Source organism: Pollicipes pollicipes, unplaced genomic scaffold, assembly GCF_011947565.3.
Source record: "Pollicipes pollicipes isolate AB1234 unplaced genomic scaffold, Ppol_2.1 Scaffold_4740;HRSCAF=5597_pilon_pilon_pilon, whole genome shotgun sequence".
Lineage (NCBI taxonomy): Eukaryota > Metazoa > Arthropoda > Thecostraca > Pollicipedomorpha > Pollicipedidae > Pollicipes > Pollicipes pollicipes.
The window spans coordinates 19,822,924-19,840,656 of NW_023596545.1; the positions used below are offsets into that span (position 1 = coordinate 19,822,924).

A 17,733-nucleotide genomic window follows, 5' to 3' on the forward strand; every position below is an offset into this window, starting at 1 on the left:
GGAGGGAGTGCGCTTGACGCCTGTGCGCACATGAGCACATATTTGGGCGTGGGGTTTGATGCGTGTGAGCATGCTGGCCGGTCCACACCAGGCCTGGCGCCACGTGGATGAGTTCTCTCCGTGTGTATACATTTGTGTGGGTGTACGTGTGCGGTGGAGGTGTGGGCGCGCGTCGTGCACCTGCTATGACTTGGGTGCGCGCGTATGTGTGGGGATGGAGCTGTGTCGGCCCCAGCGGGAGAGTGAGTGTATGTGTGCTTGCATGCGAGAGTGCGGCGCCTGCCTGCGGCGTGCCCCAGTCGCCCCGGGCGCTGACGCGTGCCTGGCGCCGGCCGCAGCAACTTATGCATGCCATAGTGATGGTACACAAGATGCAGCGGATGCGACTGAGCAGCACCAGTATGGAGGTGGAGGCGCCGGGCGCCGCCGGGCGCGCCCCCGCTGCCGCCGCCGCCCCAGCTGCCGTCACCGCTGCCGTTGTCAACACGGCCGCCGCCACCGCCGCCACCACCGAGCCGGCCGGCCCGGCCGCCAACCGGTCCGCAGGTCTGTCGGCGTTCGCCCCGGCCCGGCCCGGCCCTGCTGTCTAGAGACGACGGCTGTCGCTCTGTGTCATCCCACCGCACCGCGCGCGTACCGCCACATCCTGTAGTCAAGAGCCAGCACCACCGGCTGCCACAGAGCGTAGACCTCACGTCTGGCTGTGAACTGCGGCGCCGGGCGGCGTGTCTAGCGAGCGGCGCCGGCTGCGGCTGTGTCTGGACCTAGCGGCTGTTGTGTCCGGCGTTGTAGCACACTGTCAAGCAACGCCGATCTGCGTGCGCATGTCGATTGAATGTCACTGACTGCGTCTAGCTAGCGCCCACGCTCCAGCACTGGTGTTATGTGTGGGTCCCATGTTTGTCGTGTAGACGAGCGCCACTGCACGTAGGGCCAAGGATCAATGTTGCGCATACGCACACACGCAGATTCCGAGCCTAGATGTACTGAGTGCTTTCATGGCGTGCGTTGCTGCAAGTCCCGTCATGTGTAGATCCCCCCGTGCTCCCAACGGCTTCCAAGTCGGCGTGCTCCAGCGAGTGAGTATCGACTGGGACGCTGGAGCGCAGCTGCACCGGCTGCCGTCTTGGCTGAGCTAGTGTAGCCAGACCTACCAGCTGGCTCCATAGTGTAGCCGAACCCGCCATCTGATGACCGAGACCATGACTCGATGTGCGCGAAATGTCCGGTTAGTGTGATGTAATGCCGTAGCAGACCCTGAGGCAAAACGGCCGTTTAATGTGGTATGACTGTTTTGTGTGATGTGGTACGGTAATGGGCCCCATGGGCCATTCTCTTGTGTTTGCCTGCTTGGCCAACGTCTGTGATTCGCGTGCGTGGCTGACTAATATGCCGCTATCCACCGGCTCACCTTGTGACCCGTGGGTGTGTTGCCCAGCTAGACACCGCGTCACGTAAGCCTAAGGCGCGGCGGGGTGGCTGGATCGTTTGGTCTCCTCAATGGTCGCCGCGCCGTCACGCCGTACAGCTGAACGTGGATCCTCCAGTGTACAGGCCGCCCCGGCGTTCCGTACTCAGAGCTGATGATTGTTCGGCCATGTCCTGCCGGCCCCCAGGGAGTTCACCCGGCCGTATCTGGCCACGCATCACCGGGCGTTAATCGGCGCCGATGCCGGCCGCCGCCGGCCGCCGCTAATGGCCTGTTTACGCGGTCGGCCCGCGGCCGGCCTCTCTCAGCAGGCGCCGGCCCGCCGCCGCTCTTGCAGCCATTACTCGTCCATTGCTCAGAGTAGCCGTCTCGTCGCCGGAGCGGGTAGCAGCCGCGCGCGCGCCAGCCGCCCCCTCGGCGATTAGGTCAGATGGGATGCGGGCGCCGCCATCGCCGCCGCCGCCAGCCGGCCGGTCGGCCGTCTCGTAAAACATCGGCACCGCTATTGTCGTTTGGAACGACTCTGCCCGGCCGCTGTCCGGAGCTCGGCGCAGAGCGGAGACGCCGCAGGGGCGGCCGGCCGCTGTCCGGGGTGGCGCTCTCAGTCAAGGCCGGCGTCGACACGAGGGACAGAGGCAGGGCCAGGGAGGTCGGCGTTGGCACGAGGGACGCGGAATGGACCGGGGATGTCGGCATTGGCACGAGGGACGCGGGCACGACCGGGGAGGTCGGCGTTGGCACGAGGGACAGGGGCAGGACCGGGGAGGTCGGCGTTGGCACGAGGGACGCAGAGTGGACCGGAGATGTCGGCGCTGGCACGAGGGACAGGGACAGGGACAGGGCCGGAGAGGTCGGCACTGGCGCGAGGGACAGGGGCAGGGCCGGGGATGTCGGCACTGGCACGAGGGACAGGGGCAGGGCCGGAGAGGTCGGCACTGGCACGAGGGACAGGGGCAGGGCCGGAGAGGTCGGCACTGGCACGAGGGACAGGGGCAGAGCCGGGGAGAGTTGCCAACTCCTACGGCAATGCAATAAGAAGCAGCGTGGTCTGTTGTGGAACTATTTCGCTCCGGGGAGCACTCAGTGTCTCGCCCACAGTGGACTCGCGCCAGCTCGCCGAAGCGGGCGGATACTTACGGGATGTCCCTTGTGGTTTTCCAAGGGTCAAATAATTTGCCCCAGCAACTATTGGCGGTATTTTACATTTTTCTCTGCCTGAAGTGCCGCCGCAAAAATTAGAAGATCTTTGTTTACATGGAAAGGACGTGTCATCCAATCAGACGGTAGAAGGCGGCCGTGTACTGCTGTCAGGAGTGTACTCTATAGCGCTCCGCTCTCTTCTCTCGCGTCGTACAGAGCACGTGTGACGTGGCGAAACATATTTCGCGGCTTCAAATCTGCGAACGCATCTCCAGTTACAATTCTCCATAATCGGCCGCCAGCGGCCATCCGGCCGCTCCTCCAAAGCAGCAGCCCTCCGCGCGACCAGCGAGACCAGCGAGACCAGCGCGACGACCGCGGTCAGCCGTGGCCAGGACCCGGGCATCCGCCGTCGTCTGCCCACCCGCTCCAGCCCGCTCCAGTCTGCCCGCCCGCTCCAGCCAGCCCGCCGCACTCCGGCCGGCCGCCACCATCTCCGGGCGGCTCGATATGGAGACAAAGGCTCGCTCCGCCGCCGGTGCGATCCGTCACGCGGCGTCCCGACGGCCCCCGAGGTGTGCCCCCCCCCCCCCCCGCCGGGCGATGTTCGTTCGATCCGGCGGCGGTGGCGGCGTGCCGGGCTGGGAACACAGAGGCTATATCCGCGCGGATCGAACTGTCGCTGTGCAGGCGTCGCGGCCAGTAGCCACCTGTCGCAGATACGAACGGCGTGAGTAAGAGCGACCGACCAGAGGAAGGTCGCTGCTGGTCCGGGCCCAGCTGCGGCGTCATTCGCACCGCGGGTGGACGCGCCGCGCGGACGCTGCCGTGGTTTTCGCTACGGAAGCTTTGAGTCGGGCATTACCGTGGCTCTCGCTTCAGAAGCTCTGAGTTGGGCGGGAGCTCGCCTGCGGCTCTCGCTACAGAAGCTCTGAGTCGGGTGTTACTGCGGCTCTCGCTGCGGAAGCTTTGAGTCGGGCGTTACCGCGGTTCTCGCCACAGAAGCTCTGAGTCGAACGTTACCGCGGCTCTCGCTTCAGAAGCCCTGAGTCGGGCGTTACCGCGGCTCTCGCTTCAGAAGCCCTGAGTCGGGCGTTACCGCGGCTCTCGCTTCAGAAGCCCTGAGTCGGGCGTTACCGCGGCTCTCGCTACGGAAGCTCTGAGTCGGGCGCGGCCGCGGCTTTCGCTACAGGAGCCCTGTGTTTAGCACGGCCGCGGCTCTCGCTGCAGAAGCTCGGGGTCGGGCGCCGCCGCGGCTTTCGCTACAGGGGCCCTGTGTCTAGCACGGCCGCGGCTCTCGCTGCAGAAGCTCGGAAACGGACGAGGCTGCGGCCCAGACGCCCACCTGAACAGCGTTATTGCGTGATGCCAGCCCCGTTCGGGTTCTACTCTGTCGTGCTCTCTGTTCGGACACTGCCAGTCTTCTTGGTCGTAAGGGCAAATGTGAGCAGCTAGCGGAAGGATCTGCGGCTCCGATTGCAGCGGTGGCGGTACCAATTTCGCCGGTATTTTCAGGGGAAAGGCTGAATACGGTCGGGCGTAGCGGCGGGTCTGGTGTGCGGAGGTCAACACGCGCTGGCCAGAGACCGACAAAGGCAGATTTGGGTCTGCGATCCGGGCAGCCTTGGGAGCCTTATCATTCGAAAGGCGGGGAGAGTGCGAAGTGGTACATTCTGGAGGGGAAGACGCCTCCGTGGCTATGACCGTGATGAGGGTCCCGGCATTGAGGGACAGTGACAGCCGTGAGTCTCACCCACGTCCAGGGTAAGGTGTTGCCGAAGTCAGCGAGTCCGTGCCGTCATGCCTTGCTCCCGTGTTGCGGAGAACGTGACCCCCCTCCCCGCCCCGCCATCGACCACGTGGTGGGGCGTGTCTAACACACTGGCCCGGCGCTGGGAGCAGCCTCTCATTGAGGCTGATCAGCTGGCGTCGCCGTGTTCGACGGGCCGCCGTCGCCTCACCCCGGCCTGTTTGTGTGCTCGCGGCGTCGCCCGGGTCGGCCGCCGGCCGGACGATATTGCTCCCGTGTTGACACGTCCTCTGTGTGTGTGTGTGTGTGTGTGTGTGTGTGTGTGTGTGTGTGTGTGTGTGTGTGTGTGTGTGTGTGTGTGTGTGTGCGTGCGTGCGTGAGTGCGTGCGTGCGTGCGTGCGTGCGTGCGTGCGTGCGTGCGTCTTGCAAAAAGCTTTATTTTAAATCAAGCAATTTGTCACTAAACAGTGTTGTAAATAGTATTTAGAATTGGTCCGCGCAATGCTACTGTTAATGTTCTCGACCTTGCATTATTTTTTGAAAATATGAACAGCAGGCGATACGTACCGGAAGAAAGTTGGGGCATGGTTACCAAAACCGAGTGCACGTCAGATTTTCATTAACCTCTCCCTCCAGTCGGATCACCCTATACGGGTGAATCGCCCAGTTACAGTTCTCCGTAAACACGAGCACAACGCCGGCTCATCTACCCCTGTTCCACTGCGTGCTCGTTGCACGAGTTGGCCGCTCGGCCTCGGCTAACGCTGATATCGTCGTGTCTGCCGGCAGCAAGCGTACCATGCGACGGCGGTGATCAGGCAGATGCGGCTGCTGGCGCTCAACAGTAGCCGGTCGCCGTCGCGGGAGCGCAAGGCCGCCCAGTAATGGCCGACACTTCCGGTGGGCGGCGGCGCGCGCCGGCGGCCATCGATCGGAGCCGCCGCCGCCGCCGCCGCCGCCGCGCTGGAGAGCGAGCTCCGACGGGAGCGCAGCGGGAGGCGGCCGGCGAGCTGGACCCGCCGCCGCTGGAGCCGCCGCCGCTGCCGGCGCGGCGGCACGCGCCAGGCAGGAGATCGACGGCGCTGTCTCGGCCGGAGGACGAGCGAGCGACGCTCCGGCGAGGGCTGCGCGCCGTCGCTGTCTCGGCCGCGCGCGCGTCTTCGCGCTTCGTCATGACGGATGTACAAAGTGCTTGGGAGACGCGCGTTCGAGTCACTGGTTATGCATTTAAGGCCGTTATACGACACTGTGATGCGTCATCTCGCTATGCCGACGGGCAGGCCTGTCGCGCCGTCGCCCCCCCCCCCCCTCGTCAGCTGGCGGGCGCGGTCCGTCGGCTTCTGCCGGCCCAGGCCGGACGCCCTCGGGGCTGGGTCAGGGCCGCGTCGGTGAATAAGACACGCGGCTGGCCGCTGGCCGATGTCGGCGTCCACCGGCGCCGCGCTCGCCAACCCAGCGGTAATAATGACGACCGTGTTCTAATCTCCTGCCTGTCGTTTTGACCCCCAAAAAGCTGGCATGCCTCCGTCGTCTCTCTTATCCCCGGTGGGGTGTCTCCGTTGAGTTGAGGGCGTGGTGTGTGTCTCGGATGCGCCCACGGTCGTACTGAGTAAGACCGTGTTCTTGGCGGTTTTAATGACTGACATTGTTAGCGATTTAAGGTAATCAATGATAAACAAAGGTCTGTAGTAATTATTGTTTCCCAGAACGTTTGTATTATTTTTGCTTGGAGACATTTCGGGCGGCGTCAGAGTTGCACACCAGTGGCGGCTTCCGGCGAGCCTCAGCATCGATCGGAAGTCTTACTGACGCCCTCCCCAGCCCACAATGCGGCCTGCTCGAAGCGCCCGGCTCCACACCGGCGGCCGCCAGTGCCATCCGAATCGGCGACGGCGCCGGCGTGCGGGGGCGGCCGCCGCTCGCCTCCGCACGAGTCGGAGCCGGGCGAGTGAGAGCTGACGCCAAGCCCTGCGCCGGCGCCACGCCGCCGGCTGAATAGCTGCCTCCGTGAGTCGTGACGAGTCGCCGGCACGAGTCACGATGACTCGCCGCTGACGGCGCCCTGCGTGTTGTCGGCAGCGGCCGTGAGCTGCCCCAGCGAGCGCGCACCGGCCGGCGGCGTCGCTCGCCGCGCCACCTGGCGGCGCGATGCCACACTGGCGCCGTGTGCCGCCTTGTGATGCCCCGCTGTACCCGATCGGTGTCGTCCTGTGATTATCTCTCCAGCACCGTTGTGTGCGCGCGCGCGTGCGTGTGTTGTTCAGTGACTAGTGGCGGGAGCGTGCCGGCGGACCGACCTCCGTGCAGGACGTCTGGTCGGGCCGTCGGCGTTTGTCCTATTTAGCGTCGAGGCGGTGTCTCCGGTTGTCGAGCGCGTCAGGCTCCGGTGGCGCCGGCCGCGCTGGCCCACAGCGCCGTGCCGCGTCCGAGCGACAGGGGCCAGCACGACGGCTCCGTTCAAGCCCGCCTGAAGATTCTGTTGAGGCCACGATGTCGGTCGTGTCGTGGCTGTCCGGGGTTTTCTGTTGGATCGCGCCGGCGCTTCTGTTCAGGTCAGTGTGGCTGTTCGAGTAACGTGCCCGTCGGCTGGTCGCTCGGGCCGACGGCGGTCTTTGACGACAATCTGTCGGCGACGGCTACCAGTGCACAACTGTGGGCGGGCGGTGCGCTCCGCCCTCGGCGGACGGGCTGGTAGCGCCAGCGGATGGTATGGAGTGGTCGCTGCTCGCGGCGCCATTGCGTCGTCTGCTCGTGCGCGTGGGCTAGCTACGGACTGGCAGGAGCTCAGCTGAGTTGGCTAGGGTTTAAAGACTTCCTGCTGCGTACGGTATATGAGGCGCCTGGCGTATACGTATTTTATTACACCTGTCCGCGCACGTCCCGTTTCATCTAAACATTCCCGGCCAGCTGGGCCACTGACGACTTCTGTTGGTTTTGTGTGGAGATGATGGCACCAGCGAGGAAGGCAGGCGTAGGAGCGTGGAGGCATGTATATACTCTGACCGACGGCTCGATGTGAATAAAGCAAACTTCCTTTTGCGCGCTCGTCTGCTTCTTTGCCGGGGGTTCGGAGCCACGTCGTTGCCTGTCGACTCAGCGACCTCCGTGGTAAAGTTTCCACTCTTGTATGCTGTGATGAAGGGGCGGCCTGCAGCCCGAGTTTGGGCGATGCATTCTCTGACAGTGTCCACGGCTGTGATCGGAAAACCTGGGGGCAGCGTACGCTGCAAAAGGGACCAGGCCACACAATTGGAAAAGTTTACGGGGAGGCCGGGCAGCAGTCCGGCGCACCCCGTGTTCTGGCATGTCGAAGCAACGTCGCAGTTTCAGAATGTGATTCTATTTTACATGACATGTCTGCAGATGTCTCGGGTGCCCGAGCGCGGGGAACGAATACTGTCTCCACAACGCAGGTGTGGTCCCCAGAGCTGCGGGGCACTCGCGCGCGGGAAGGACCGACCGGCCTGCCGATCTGCTCCTGTCTCGTTGCAACTGGGACAAGGACATTGGTGCTCAGTTGCCACCCGCTTGTGATCAGAGTGTAATTGGCTGGGGAGGAATTCAATGGCATTGCGTGTATGTCATGGGAGACAAGTAAACCCGGTATCTTCAGTGATACCACATATCTAACCGTTTTGGTCATATCGGGACTCTATGAAGAACGATAACCTTGGAAGAGATCGCAGAGGTGAGCCCCAAACCTTCAGTTTGACCACGTTCCTTTACGAGAAGAGCCACGTTCTTGTTTGGAAGTCTACACAGTAATCCTGTGATCGAGCGGTTACACACACGCTATGCAGTCCAGGAACCACATTTTGCGTTACGAAACGCACCCATTACTCAGTGGTGGTGAGTAATCTCCAGGACCAAGCGTCGAGAGGCGGCTGTCCATAAATTACGTCACGCAAGAAGGGAAAGGGGGTTTGGTGGAGCGTAAATTAAACGTAACGAGGGAGACGGGTTTTGAACGCCGTAACGTTATGCCCAGGTTTGAGTGCAAACTATGCTTAAGTCCTTTCAAAATGTTTACAGACCTTAGGGCCGGAATCAGTGGATACCAGATGCTTTTCACGAGCAGCACGCCCGTTTTTGCGTCGCATCTCTTGGTTATTTAGGAACCAGACGGGCGCTTCCTTTTTGGGACGTTACGCCTAACAAAACATAACAATGGGGAAGGAGGTTCCCCAGCGTAACTGGTGCGTGGCTAGAAAAGGGAATCGAAACCAACAAAAGATCCACAGCTTTATGGATGGCCCCGGACATGCCTTCATATTCGTACGTGAACCGCGCTTGTGGCCGACATCTCACCCATGCCAACGCTTCACCAGCCCGTCAGAGACAGGGATCGACCAAGTTATTATCGAGGCTTTATTAAATACTTGTTTACGCTTTTCCATAATGAGCCGGCCATTTCTCGACTCATATTTGACTGAAAATTCCGTGTTGAGTGATACTTGTGCCATTCGACTGAGATACAAAATACGACATCAGCACGTACGACATCTCAACACGCAGAGGTTGTCGAGCAAACGAGACGGCATCATCCGGCATCGTTGACATCGTCTTGCCATCACGATGACATCGTTAACACAAAAGCCCCTACAATGATCTCCAGGCTCTCAAAGCGAGTGTGCTTACACTTTATAACGACAAACGGCCAGCAAAGCCGGAGCGGCTCTGGTATCGCCATTGTCGCACAGCATCCAGTACGCAAGCCGTGTCGCACGTCACACGTCACACAGCCCGTGTCGCACGGCACACATCACACGGCCCCTGCCGCACGGCGCGCGCCACACACGCAGCACAAGACCGCCCAGTCCGCCCCCCCCCCCCCCCCTCCCTCCGCCGACCGTACGGAGCGTCAGCGGGCGCGGCCTCGCCCACTGGGCCGTCCGGGGTGCCTCTGGATGTCCTTCCAGCCTTCACCGGGGCGGCTGGGCAGGTCTGTCACGCCCGGCGGAATGAGCAGGCCGCGCTGCTGCCGCCTGCGCGCGCTCCCAACGCTGCTGGCGCCGCTGCGCCGCCGCCTGCGCATGCTGCAGCCGGAGCAGGTCGGTCTCGGCGCGAGCCCGCTTCTCCTCGTCAGTCAGCAGGCCGCGGCGCGGCACGTGGCGCAGCGCGCACTCCCACCTACCCGACGACTGCAGCTCCAGCAGGATGTTGATCATGGCGACCAGCGTGAGGGATGGGCTGAACGAGGGCCCGACACTGCCGGCGGGCGGCGGCGTCACACACGGCGTAGGTGTGGCATGGGGAAGCGGGCAACGGCTTTGGGTAGCGTCAGGCCTCCGCACAGCGATGCTCCGAACTTGGCTTCTTGATGAGTGTGCGTATATCAAAATCGGCATGGTATTATGCGCATGATTCGCTCATATACGACTTCTACGCGTTATTCCTAATGTAAAGCACGTCTTAAAATACTGCATTTTGACTCATGTCATTCGCATCCGATCAACTGGCGCTGAGGCATATATGCTACAGACTATTTCAATGATTAAGGCCAACCGAGGACACTGACCTAGGTTGAGCTTATATCATCTTTTTCTTTCAGGGTATCTTAAATTCGTGGGTTTTAATTCAGCACCAATTTATCTCTTACATTATAAAAATGCTTGCGGTTTTGCTGCGCCTTGCATAAAGCCAATACAGCGGGTTCGGCTTTCGTGACCTGACCAATGACCTGCGTCTAAAACGTAATTTTACAGCTGTAAAATGTCGTGGAGAACATAGCAACAAATCTAAAAAGACCTTTTTGCTAACAACTTGAACTTAGACCAGTTGCGACGGGTTACCCATGCCATCTGCGTACGAAATAAGACGCTAATCGGGGGATTTCGTCCCGCAGCACACGTCTGTCTTTATGGAGTCTCTTTAATACGTCTCGTTTGGAAACGCCAACGGGTCGAACAACTCTGCCCCCTTGCACCAACGAAGGTGTGAGAATGCCCGGCGTGGGGGTTGGTTTATATTCAGGCAATAGCTGTCAGTAAACGCAATGTCTAGGGAATCATTCAATTTGATGCCACAACGGAGTATTTAGACGAATCAATACATATATGAGATAAGTTCTTAGGCAATTAAACAATGCCGTTCAATGTTACGACAAATTCCATTAACCTTGGATGATATATGTAGGTCCAACCGGGATCAAAGCAGGTCTGCTTTTTTACTGGAGAACCGGTTTCATGTGGTAACTTCTATGCCCGTTCAGAATTTCTTGATGACAAGGACTGTAGCGGACATTTTCCACAGGCTTCTTAAAGGTCAGAATAGATCGCTGCCCTTGAATAAACCCGATCAACCTGTTGTTTTCAGGAACATACCGCCTACCTTGTAGTAATCCTTGTAATCCTTGACGCTTCTTGAATCCTTGCGCCCTTGTAATCCCTTTAATCCTTTACGCCTGCTGAAATTCCAAACCCAAAACCCTCTGACCGTTTAAACTTCTAAATGTCAAACAAAGTCAATGGCCTCGAGTGAAAACTAGACCTTTTCCTTCGAAAAGTCATTGCTTGCTCGTAGTATTCAACCGGCCAATGGGGTGTGTTTCAAGCCAATAATAATCATTTCAGTTTAAACTACATGACGTCATTTGAGCAGGAAATGGCAAAGCTGCACATTCAACTCATCAAAAATCCTACTGAGCCGCATCACTCCTTAACAAAGTTACCTTTAAATCCGTAACGCCCGCTGGGTGGCGGTGAACCTAAAAGCGTATTCATTTCAATTTCACAGGTCTGTCACCGAGAATGTCACCCAAATTGAACAGGATCTACCAACTTCTAATAACCCACGCCTAAACGCCATTTATCACCGTAGGGTCAGCCGGACGAAAATTCGGACGTAATCTGACGCTGACAGGACTTCCGCACGACCGAGAGAGCAGTCCATTAAACGCATTCTGCCACAGAGAAGAGCGCCGCGATCAAAGCCGACATCCGAACGCCCGACGTCTGCCCTCACTCGGAATCGCGCCTTTTGTCGCCGGCACACGCAGAACTCAGACGGGATGGAGCAGCTAGCATAAAAATACGATCGTCACTCAGTCCGGCCGTCATCAAAGCCAGCGACTTCAGACGCGTCCTGCTTGACCTTTAGCGGGGCGCAGCCCCATTCTCTTGAGACCAGTCCGCTCCGCCCAGGCACACCCAGATAATGCTGCTAGTCACTCGGCAGAGCTGCTGCAACAGTGGCTGTCCGCCTGCAGCGTTAGAAAGCCACAATACCTTGGCCACTCAGAAACGGCCGATAGGGGCGACCCCGCGCAACAGCGGGGCATCACGACAGCGACGGCAAGACCCCCTGAACGCCACGAGCTCGGACAGCGGGACGTCACGACAGTGACAGCAAGGCCTCCCGAACGCCACGCGCTCAGACAGCGGGACGTCACGACAGCGACGGCAAGACCTCCTGAACGCCACGAGCTCTGACAGCGGGGCGTCACGACAGCGACGGCAAGACCTCCTGAACGCCACGAGCTCGGACAGCGGGACGTCACGACAGCGACAGCAAGGCCTCCCGAACGCCACGTGCTCAGACAGCGGGACGTCACGACAGCGACGGCAAGGCCTACCGAGCGCCACGAGCTGAGACAGCACAAGTTTAGATAGACACAGGCTAGACAGACATGCCAGCGAAAAAGCACTGCTCTTGGCCACACTCTAACCATATTTAGACGTGATCCACATGTTATCCTTGGCTAATCGATACCTTCTGAGGACGGCGCAGCATCGGGATCCGCCGCCCGAATGGCTTGTTTTTGCTTGCGGCTGTGCCATTGAGCAGCGCGCTACAATCCCGTGGGTTTGATCTCGATCACCGCGACGATCCAAAGAGAACTTTCCTCGAAAACAGCGCGCACCAGATGTCGGCCCCAAGCCATTCGCCAACACACCATCCCGGCTTCAGCCAGGCCGTGCTGACTTTTGCAAAACTTTTCCGACGCGCAGCTTTGGGGACCATAACAGTTTATTGCCACATCGGGCTTCGGAACTTGGCCGAGACAAATCGAACCATGAGTGTAAGCTGGAGGTATGTTACTCAAACACACATTGCAGAGTTCACGCCTCTCACAAAACTGGCGCCCTAAAACACTCAGACACTTTCCGACTGACACAAATCTGAGACGGTGGAAAACCCACACTAAACCCACTTAGAATGACTGGCATTTTATAAGACAAAATAACTAACAAACATCCTGTGGCAACGAAGCGATACAAATACTTCGAGTACTTTACCAATATTTGGGCAAGGGCAGGTATGAGATGTCCATGCCATCGTGTGAAAGGTCACTTAAAAGACATCATTGCACACCACGAAGAGAACTACATCACGCATGACCCAAAGCATTTCGCATATAATGCTTTGAAGCTTCAAGACTAAGTAAAAAGAAGTTAACCTTCGTTAAACCGTCACGCTTTTTCTGCTTCTTATGTGAAGGATGCTTCTTAGCTTAGTTTGAATACTTTTGACATCCAGCTCCTATTCAATTTTCTGATATTGGCTCTGGCTTTGGGTCAATGCCATTGCCGCCAATAAACATTCATGTATATATATATATATATATATATATATATATATATATATATATATACGCAATTCGTGCCTGGAACATGCAGCATTGCAAGCGCGGGGTCTTTCTTGTTCTCAAAAGACCTAGCATATCAAGAAATACCATAACTTCCGGCATTGCTTCACTTGAAAGACATCATGGAATGAAAATGCTCCGTTTACTGAAAGCACACTCTCGGTTTGCCCCGCCTTAATACAGGCCCGCCCTCTGGGTTGTACCGAGCAGCTGGTGTCATGCTGCATACCCTGGGCTTCCCTACCGAATAATACCGAAGGGCCTTGCCATGACGTGACGCGGTGCCCCAACTGCGTCGCCGAGGCTCTGTCTATTCAGTCAAAAGTCGGGACAATCTGCGGCTCACCGTCTACAGAAATATTGATCCAGAGTTTCAGATCAATCAGATCCAGTGTGATCAGAGCCAAGCGAGCTTCGATCCACGGGGTAGCTGGAGAAGGACAAGCCGATGAAACAAGCTAGCTCTTGTCGACGTCGTTTTGACCCACTCGAATGCTCCACTTACAGATTCAGCCTATCCGGTAACAAAGACGAACTTCGACCAATATCTGGGAGAGGAGGGCGTCAAGCACCAGTCGACTTTCGTGCTAAAGCCATTGACACTTATCCGCATGCGGCTTTGTTACCAGTGTCTCGTAACATGTGAGAGACCGCCACTGAGCCCCCATCATGCTGGCCCATTGCCAGCAACAAGCACAACTTGGACAACAGCACCCACCCGTGGCAAAACCACCAAGCCGAAAGACGACTGCACGAGACCGAAACTGTGCCCGCCATTACGCTGCGCTCTTGCCGGCTCCCGACTGACCTCAAGTACTTGGTGAGCGGCAACTTGGCCATGCGGAGACCTTCCTTCTTGGCCTTGGCCAGCGAGACTGGCCGACCTTTCACCAGGTCCACCACGCCGCCCACGATGTAGATGGCGTCGTGATCGAACGCCGTCAGCTCGTGCCGACAGTGCGGCGTCAGGTAGACCAGCCGGTCGCGCGGGTACACGTCCAGGTAGTTTTCCGCGTGCAGGTGCATGGGGAAAGCGGGCTCCTCCACCGTGGGGATGAAGCGCCGCAGGAACTCCATGATCTCGCCGTCGCGGTTGACGTTGCAGAGGTGCAAATCGAACGGGTCGAGGCTGGCGCGGTTCTGCGCGAACAGCATGCTCAGCTGCTGCGCCGTGTTCTTGTTCTCGCGGCGTGTCATGTGCGCCTCGAAGCCGAGGTCCATCACCAGTGGCTGCCCGAAGCGCATCGCCGTGTAAAGGCGCTGCTCGCTCCAGTCCTTGATTGTGATGTCACTGATCCGATGGAAGATGCTGTTGTGTCCGAGCCCGTACTGCAGGTGGCCCGCGGGGCGCGACTCGGTTTCCACCAGCTCGCGTCGTGCCGCCACGCGCTCCCGGCGCCGTGCCGCGTCGCTCTCGCGGCTCTTCTCGCGCTTGAAGAGGTAAGCGAGGTACTTGCGACGCGCCGAGTAGGTGGGCAGCCGCAGCAGTTCACCCCAGTCGGTCGGCGACGGCGCGTCGGGTACGCGCGCGCCCGAGATCTGCAGCTCGCCGTACTCGAGCATGATCAAGTGCAGCTGGCGGCGACGCTGGTCCTCCTCGGTTAAGCCCAGCGCCGACGACACGCGCTCCAGGCTTGGTGCCGCCGCGCAGAGCGGCCGCCGCGGCCACAGTGCCGCCGACAGGCCGGCGCGCGCACCGCGCGCCAGCAGCAGCCGCCCCAGCATAAGGCCGACTGGAAGACTGGGTGCGGCGCTGGAAGGCGTGGTGTGAAGGGTGGCAGGCTACACACAGCCCAGACACCAGTTTTGTGTTTCTTTTCAATTTGAGTCTGCAACATGGATTTAGGCTGAAGTCAATATTACATAACATCTGTTGATAATATTTTCTCATAACATGCACTATTCATCCTTCACTACAACTTTTTAATGCCAATGGCTGGAAAGACATAAGCATGGATCTGCATGAAACTATATCAAATGCATGTGAAGAATCATAACTGGGCACATGTCTTCTATGATGTCCTTGCAACTTTCTCCTGGTTGTGGCATATCATGCTATGATCCAGCATGGGCTGAGACAGTCTTCATTCCCAGATGCAAATTACATAAATTTTGATATTCTTCAAAGTGCATTTGTAACCTAATTAACCATAATGTCACATCAAATGTACTTTACAGCTTTACATGTAACAGGTTTATCCTTTAAAACCATTGTAAAAAGCTTCATGAGCTCCATAAACTCCTTAGGTTGGAGAAACAAATTGAGCAGGGCATCTTGTAATGATAGGCTTGTTTTACATGGACAAATTTCAACCAGGCATTCAAAATTGCCCACTGGTCAAAATGGTTGCCACTGTTTTCTCCGCATGTACTGAGAACTGCCAGTTTTGGCATCCATGCTCCCATATCTCACATATCCATTTGCAACTTATTGAACCTACTTTGAATGACACCCATATGAACAGCCTGTACAAACAGTGTCACACCACTATGTTTTTGGCTAGATTTGCCAGTCACATGGCCTGTCATTTGGTCCATGCATGAAACAACTCCAACAGTGATACTATGCCTGCTCAAACCTCGAGATAACCTTGCATTCATCCAGCAGATCATAACTCTGGGTACTTTTTCAGCATAGCACAATGTTGAGATGCATTCTAAAAAGGCCACTGTTGCTTCACTTTATGTCAAAGACTGGTCACATGATGCAACTGACAACTTATTTGAGCATTCCAAAATAGAGCCCTTCCACTAAGCCATGGCCTAAAACCTCAAAAACAACATATTCACATGGCATATGAGTTTACAGCAGCTTTGAAAATTCATGTTAGTCATCACTCTGATGAAAATTATCATTCTACAAAAACTATATGCATTAAATTTTTCAACTCAAAAGCTCATTAAAATTATTTTCTGATGCTAGCCATCATAGATACTTGGATTCCATGGAGGCCAACCTCATTTTTTACTACTGATTATGAAACATATATATCAGTATGCATTTTAGCTTCCAAATATGCATAGAAGCTCCCAACATAACTGATGAAATGGACCAATCATATCTAAAAGAACCTATCCAGAAGAAAGCATGACACACACAAATTGTATAATGGCTCAGTGGCCATTGCTTAGATATCATTTAGAAATGAGAGTCCATGGGCAATAAGGCTGTCTGCACATAGCACTTATTCCATTCAAGTCTCCTATTCAGCCCTTGCACTGATGGTGTGTGCTTGATCTACACATAGTTTCTTCATCAATGCCACTCAGGTGTGCCACTCATCAACCAATGGTGTGCCACTCATCAACCATCTTCATCAATGCCACTGTACCCTGCTCAGGTGCAGGATGCACCACTTCACCAAATGGGCAGCTGCCCCCCCTCTGACAGAATAACCAAACGTAATGCCTGAACACCAGATCGCAACAACTGATGTTATACCAAACATGTCCAGCATAGCAATGACATGACAGAAGTTTGCATTGTAGAAACACCATAAACTGCGTGCTAAAGCATTAGGACATGCTCACTGCCAATTTCAGCCCATAAGGGCATTGCCTCAGGGAATTATGATGCTGCTAATATAATTTCAGGCAAAAATAAAAAACAGCATAACAATTTAAAAACTTAGCACGAGTGCTCATCACCACATATTGTGCACAAAGGCCAGAATTTCAACATGCCAATGTTGCATAGGCAACCAGGAATAAACTTTATGCAGACTGCCCTGAACAAACAAAATCTTTGTTCTGTGTACATGCATCAGCTTCATATCTATTTGTCCACATTTTAGAATGCCAGTATTATTGACTCAGACTTGATTCAGGATAAGCCATGAAAAACTGGGGGCACACAAGCCAGTTAGAGCACACCACAGCTACACAGGCTACCAGGAATGAGCTTTTTAGACTGGCCTGACCAAAAGAAATCTTTGTTCTGTGAGAATTCACAAGCTAACATTAATTTTCCCTCATTTTAGGGCGTGGCTGCAATCTTCCTCAGGGTATTATGACTAGGGTAAATGCCATAATACCATGTACGCTTTGGAGCATTCCAAAGAGGATTGTCACTCACAGCACAGCGTTCACCACAAAACCCTTAGACATCGGTTGTCTGTGACTTGTTCACCTTCTTGTTTATTATATGTGACTACGGGAAGAAAGCAACGATGACATTTAAAATCATAATAATAAAATCACCTAACACCTCCTTCGTAGAACCTTTATGTTCTACAACGGGCGATGGGCAACGCAGGTAATACCGCGCATCTATCCTTATACCCCGCTGGCCTGCATCGGCCCAACCACGCGTATTCGGAATAATGTTGGTAGATGTCATTATCTCGCTATAATAGCTGACAAGGGAAGATACCAAATCTGAAGTAATCTGAAGGACTGTTCGTGAGGGAAAAGATGGTGATCGGGAACATGCTTTGCCCATTGACCTAGTATAGATCAATAGATTTGCCGGACTTCGCATTGGAATGCATAAAAATACGAGATGATTAATATTTTTACAAAATTTACAGTTATGATAGTTATCTGTATTATTGCAATGTCATCATCGAGCAGACGAAGTTGTTGACTAGCCTTTTTTTAAACAAACGCAAACAAGTTTGTTCTCAGTTTCAAGAAAACCATGCTTTCCGTGAATGTTTAGTGGAGAGTGCTACTCATGGATTTAATAAATGCATTTTTAAAAGTTTAATCAAATGAAATGCCATGCAACGTGTTGAATAGCTATGCCTTTTGCTGTTAAAGTTTAGGAAGTGATCTGAAATACAAACCAAGCAGTGATAAGTCAGCTGTAAATTTAACTAAAAATGC

At 55.9% G+C, this 17,733-nt stretch overlaps 2 protein-coding genes across 7 annotated transcripts in view; one reads left to right on the forward strand and one right to left on the reverse strand.

Moving 5' to 3' along the window:
• LOC119098466 (calcium/calmodulin-dependent protein kinase type 1) overlaps window positions 1–5,240 on the forward strand; it is a gene marked incomplete at its 5' end in the record, with an annotated part of 38,873 nt that extends 33,633 nt beyond the window's left edge. The window contains 1 exon segment of one of the 2 annotated variants that reach the window (XM_037221390.1): window positions 5,109–5,240. In XM_037221390.1, the coding sequence (XP_037077285.1) occupies window positions 5,109–5,204 (96 nt within the window). 2 annotated transcript variants of the gene reach the window in all.
• A 3,920-nt stretch (window positions 5,241–9,160) lies between these two features.
• rswl (tRNA methyltransferase roswell) lies at window positions 9,161–17,320 on the reverse strand. Of its 5 annotated transcripts, none has more exons than XM_037222084.1 (3): window positions 17,279–17,320; window positions 13,715–14,735; window positions 9,161–9,527 (listed from the first exon to the last, which is right to left on the reverse strand). In XM_037222084.1, exons 2-3 carry the CDS (start codon window positions 14,629–14,631, stop codon window positions 9,242–9,244), a joined length of 1,203 nt encoding a protein of 400 aa, XP_037077979.1. In that variant the 5' UTR covers window positions 14,632–14,735; window positions 17,279–17,320; the 3' UTR covers window positions 9,161–9,241. The 5 variants fall into 5 exon arrangements, with proteins under 5 accessions (XP_037077979.1, XP_037077978.1, XP_037077977.1 ...); XM_037222083.1 differs by lacking the exon at window positions 17,279–17,320 and adding an exon at window positions 17,188–17,215; XM_037222082.1 differs by lacking the exon at window positions 17,279–17,320 and adding an exon at window positions 17,169–17,215.
• Window positions 17,321–17,733: the final 413 nt, after the last annotated feature.

Coding starts and splice junctions, on each gene's coding strand:
- rswl (XM_037222084.1), bottom strand. CDS start 14,631: ATGCTGGGGCGGCTGCTGCTGGCGCGCGGTGCGCGCGCCGGCCTGTCG. Junction 9,528..13,714: donor CCGCTCACCAAGTACTTGAG/GTCAGTCGGGAG, acceptor GCCCGCCGGCAG/TGTCGGGCCCTCGTTCAGCC.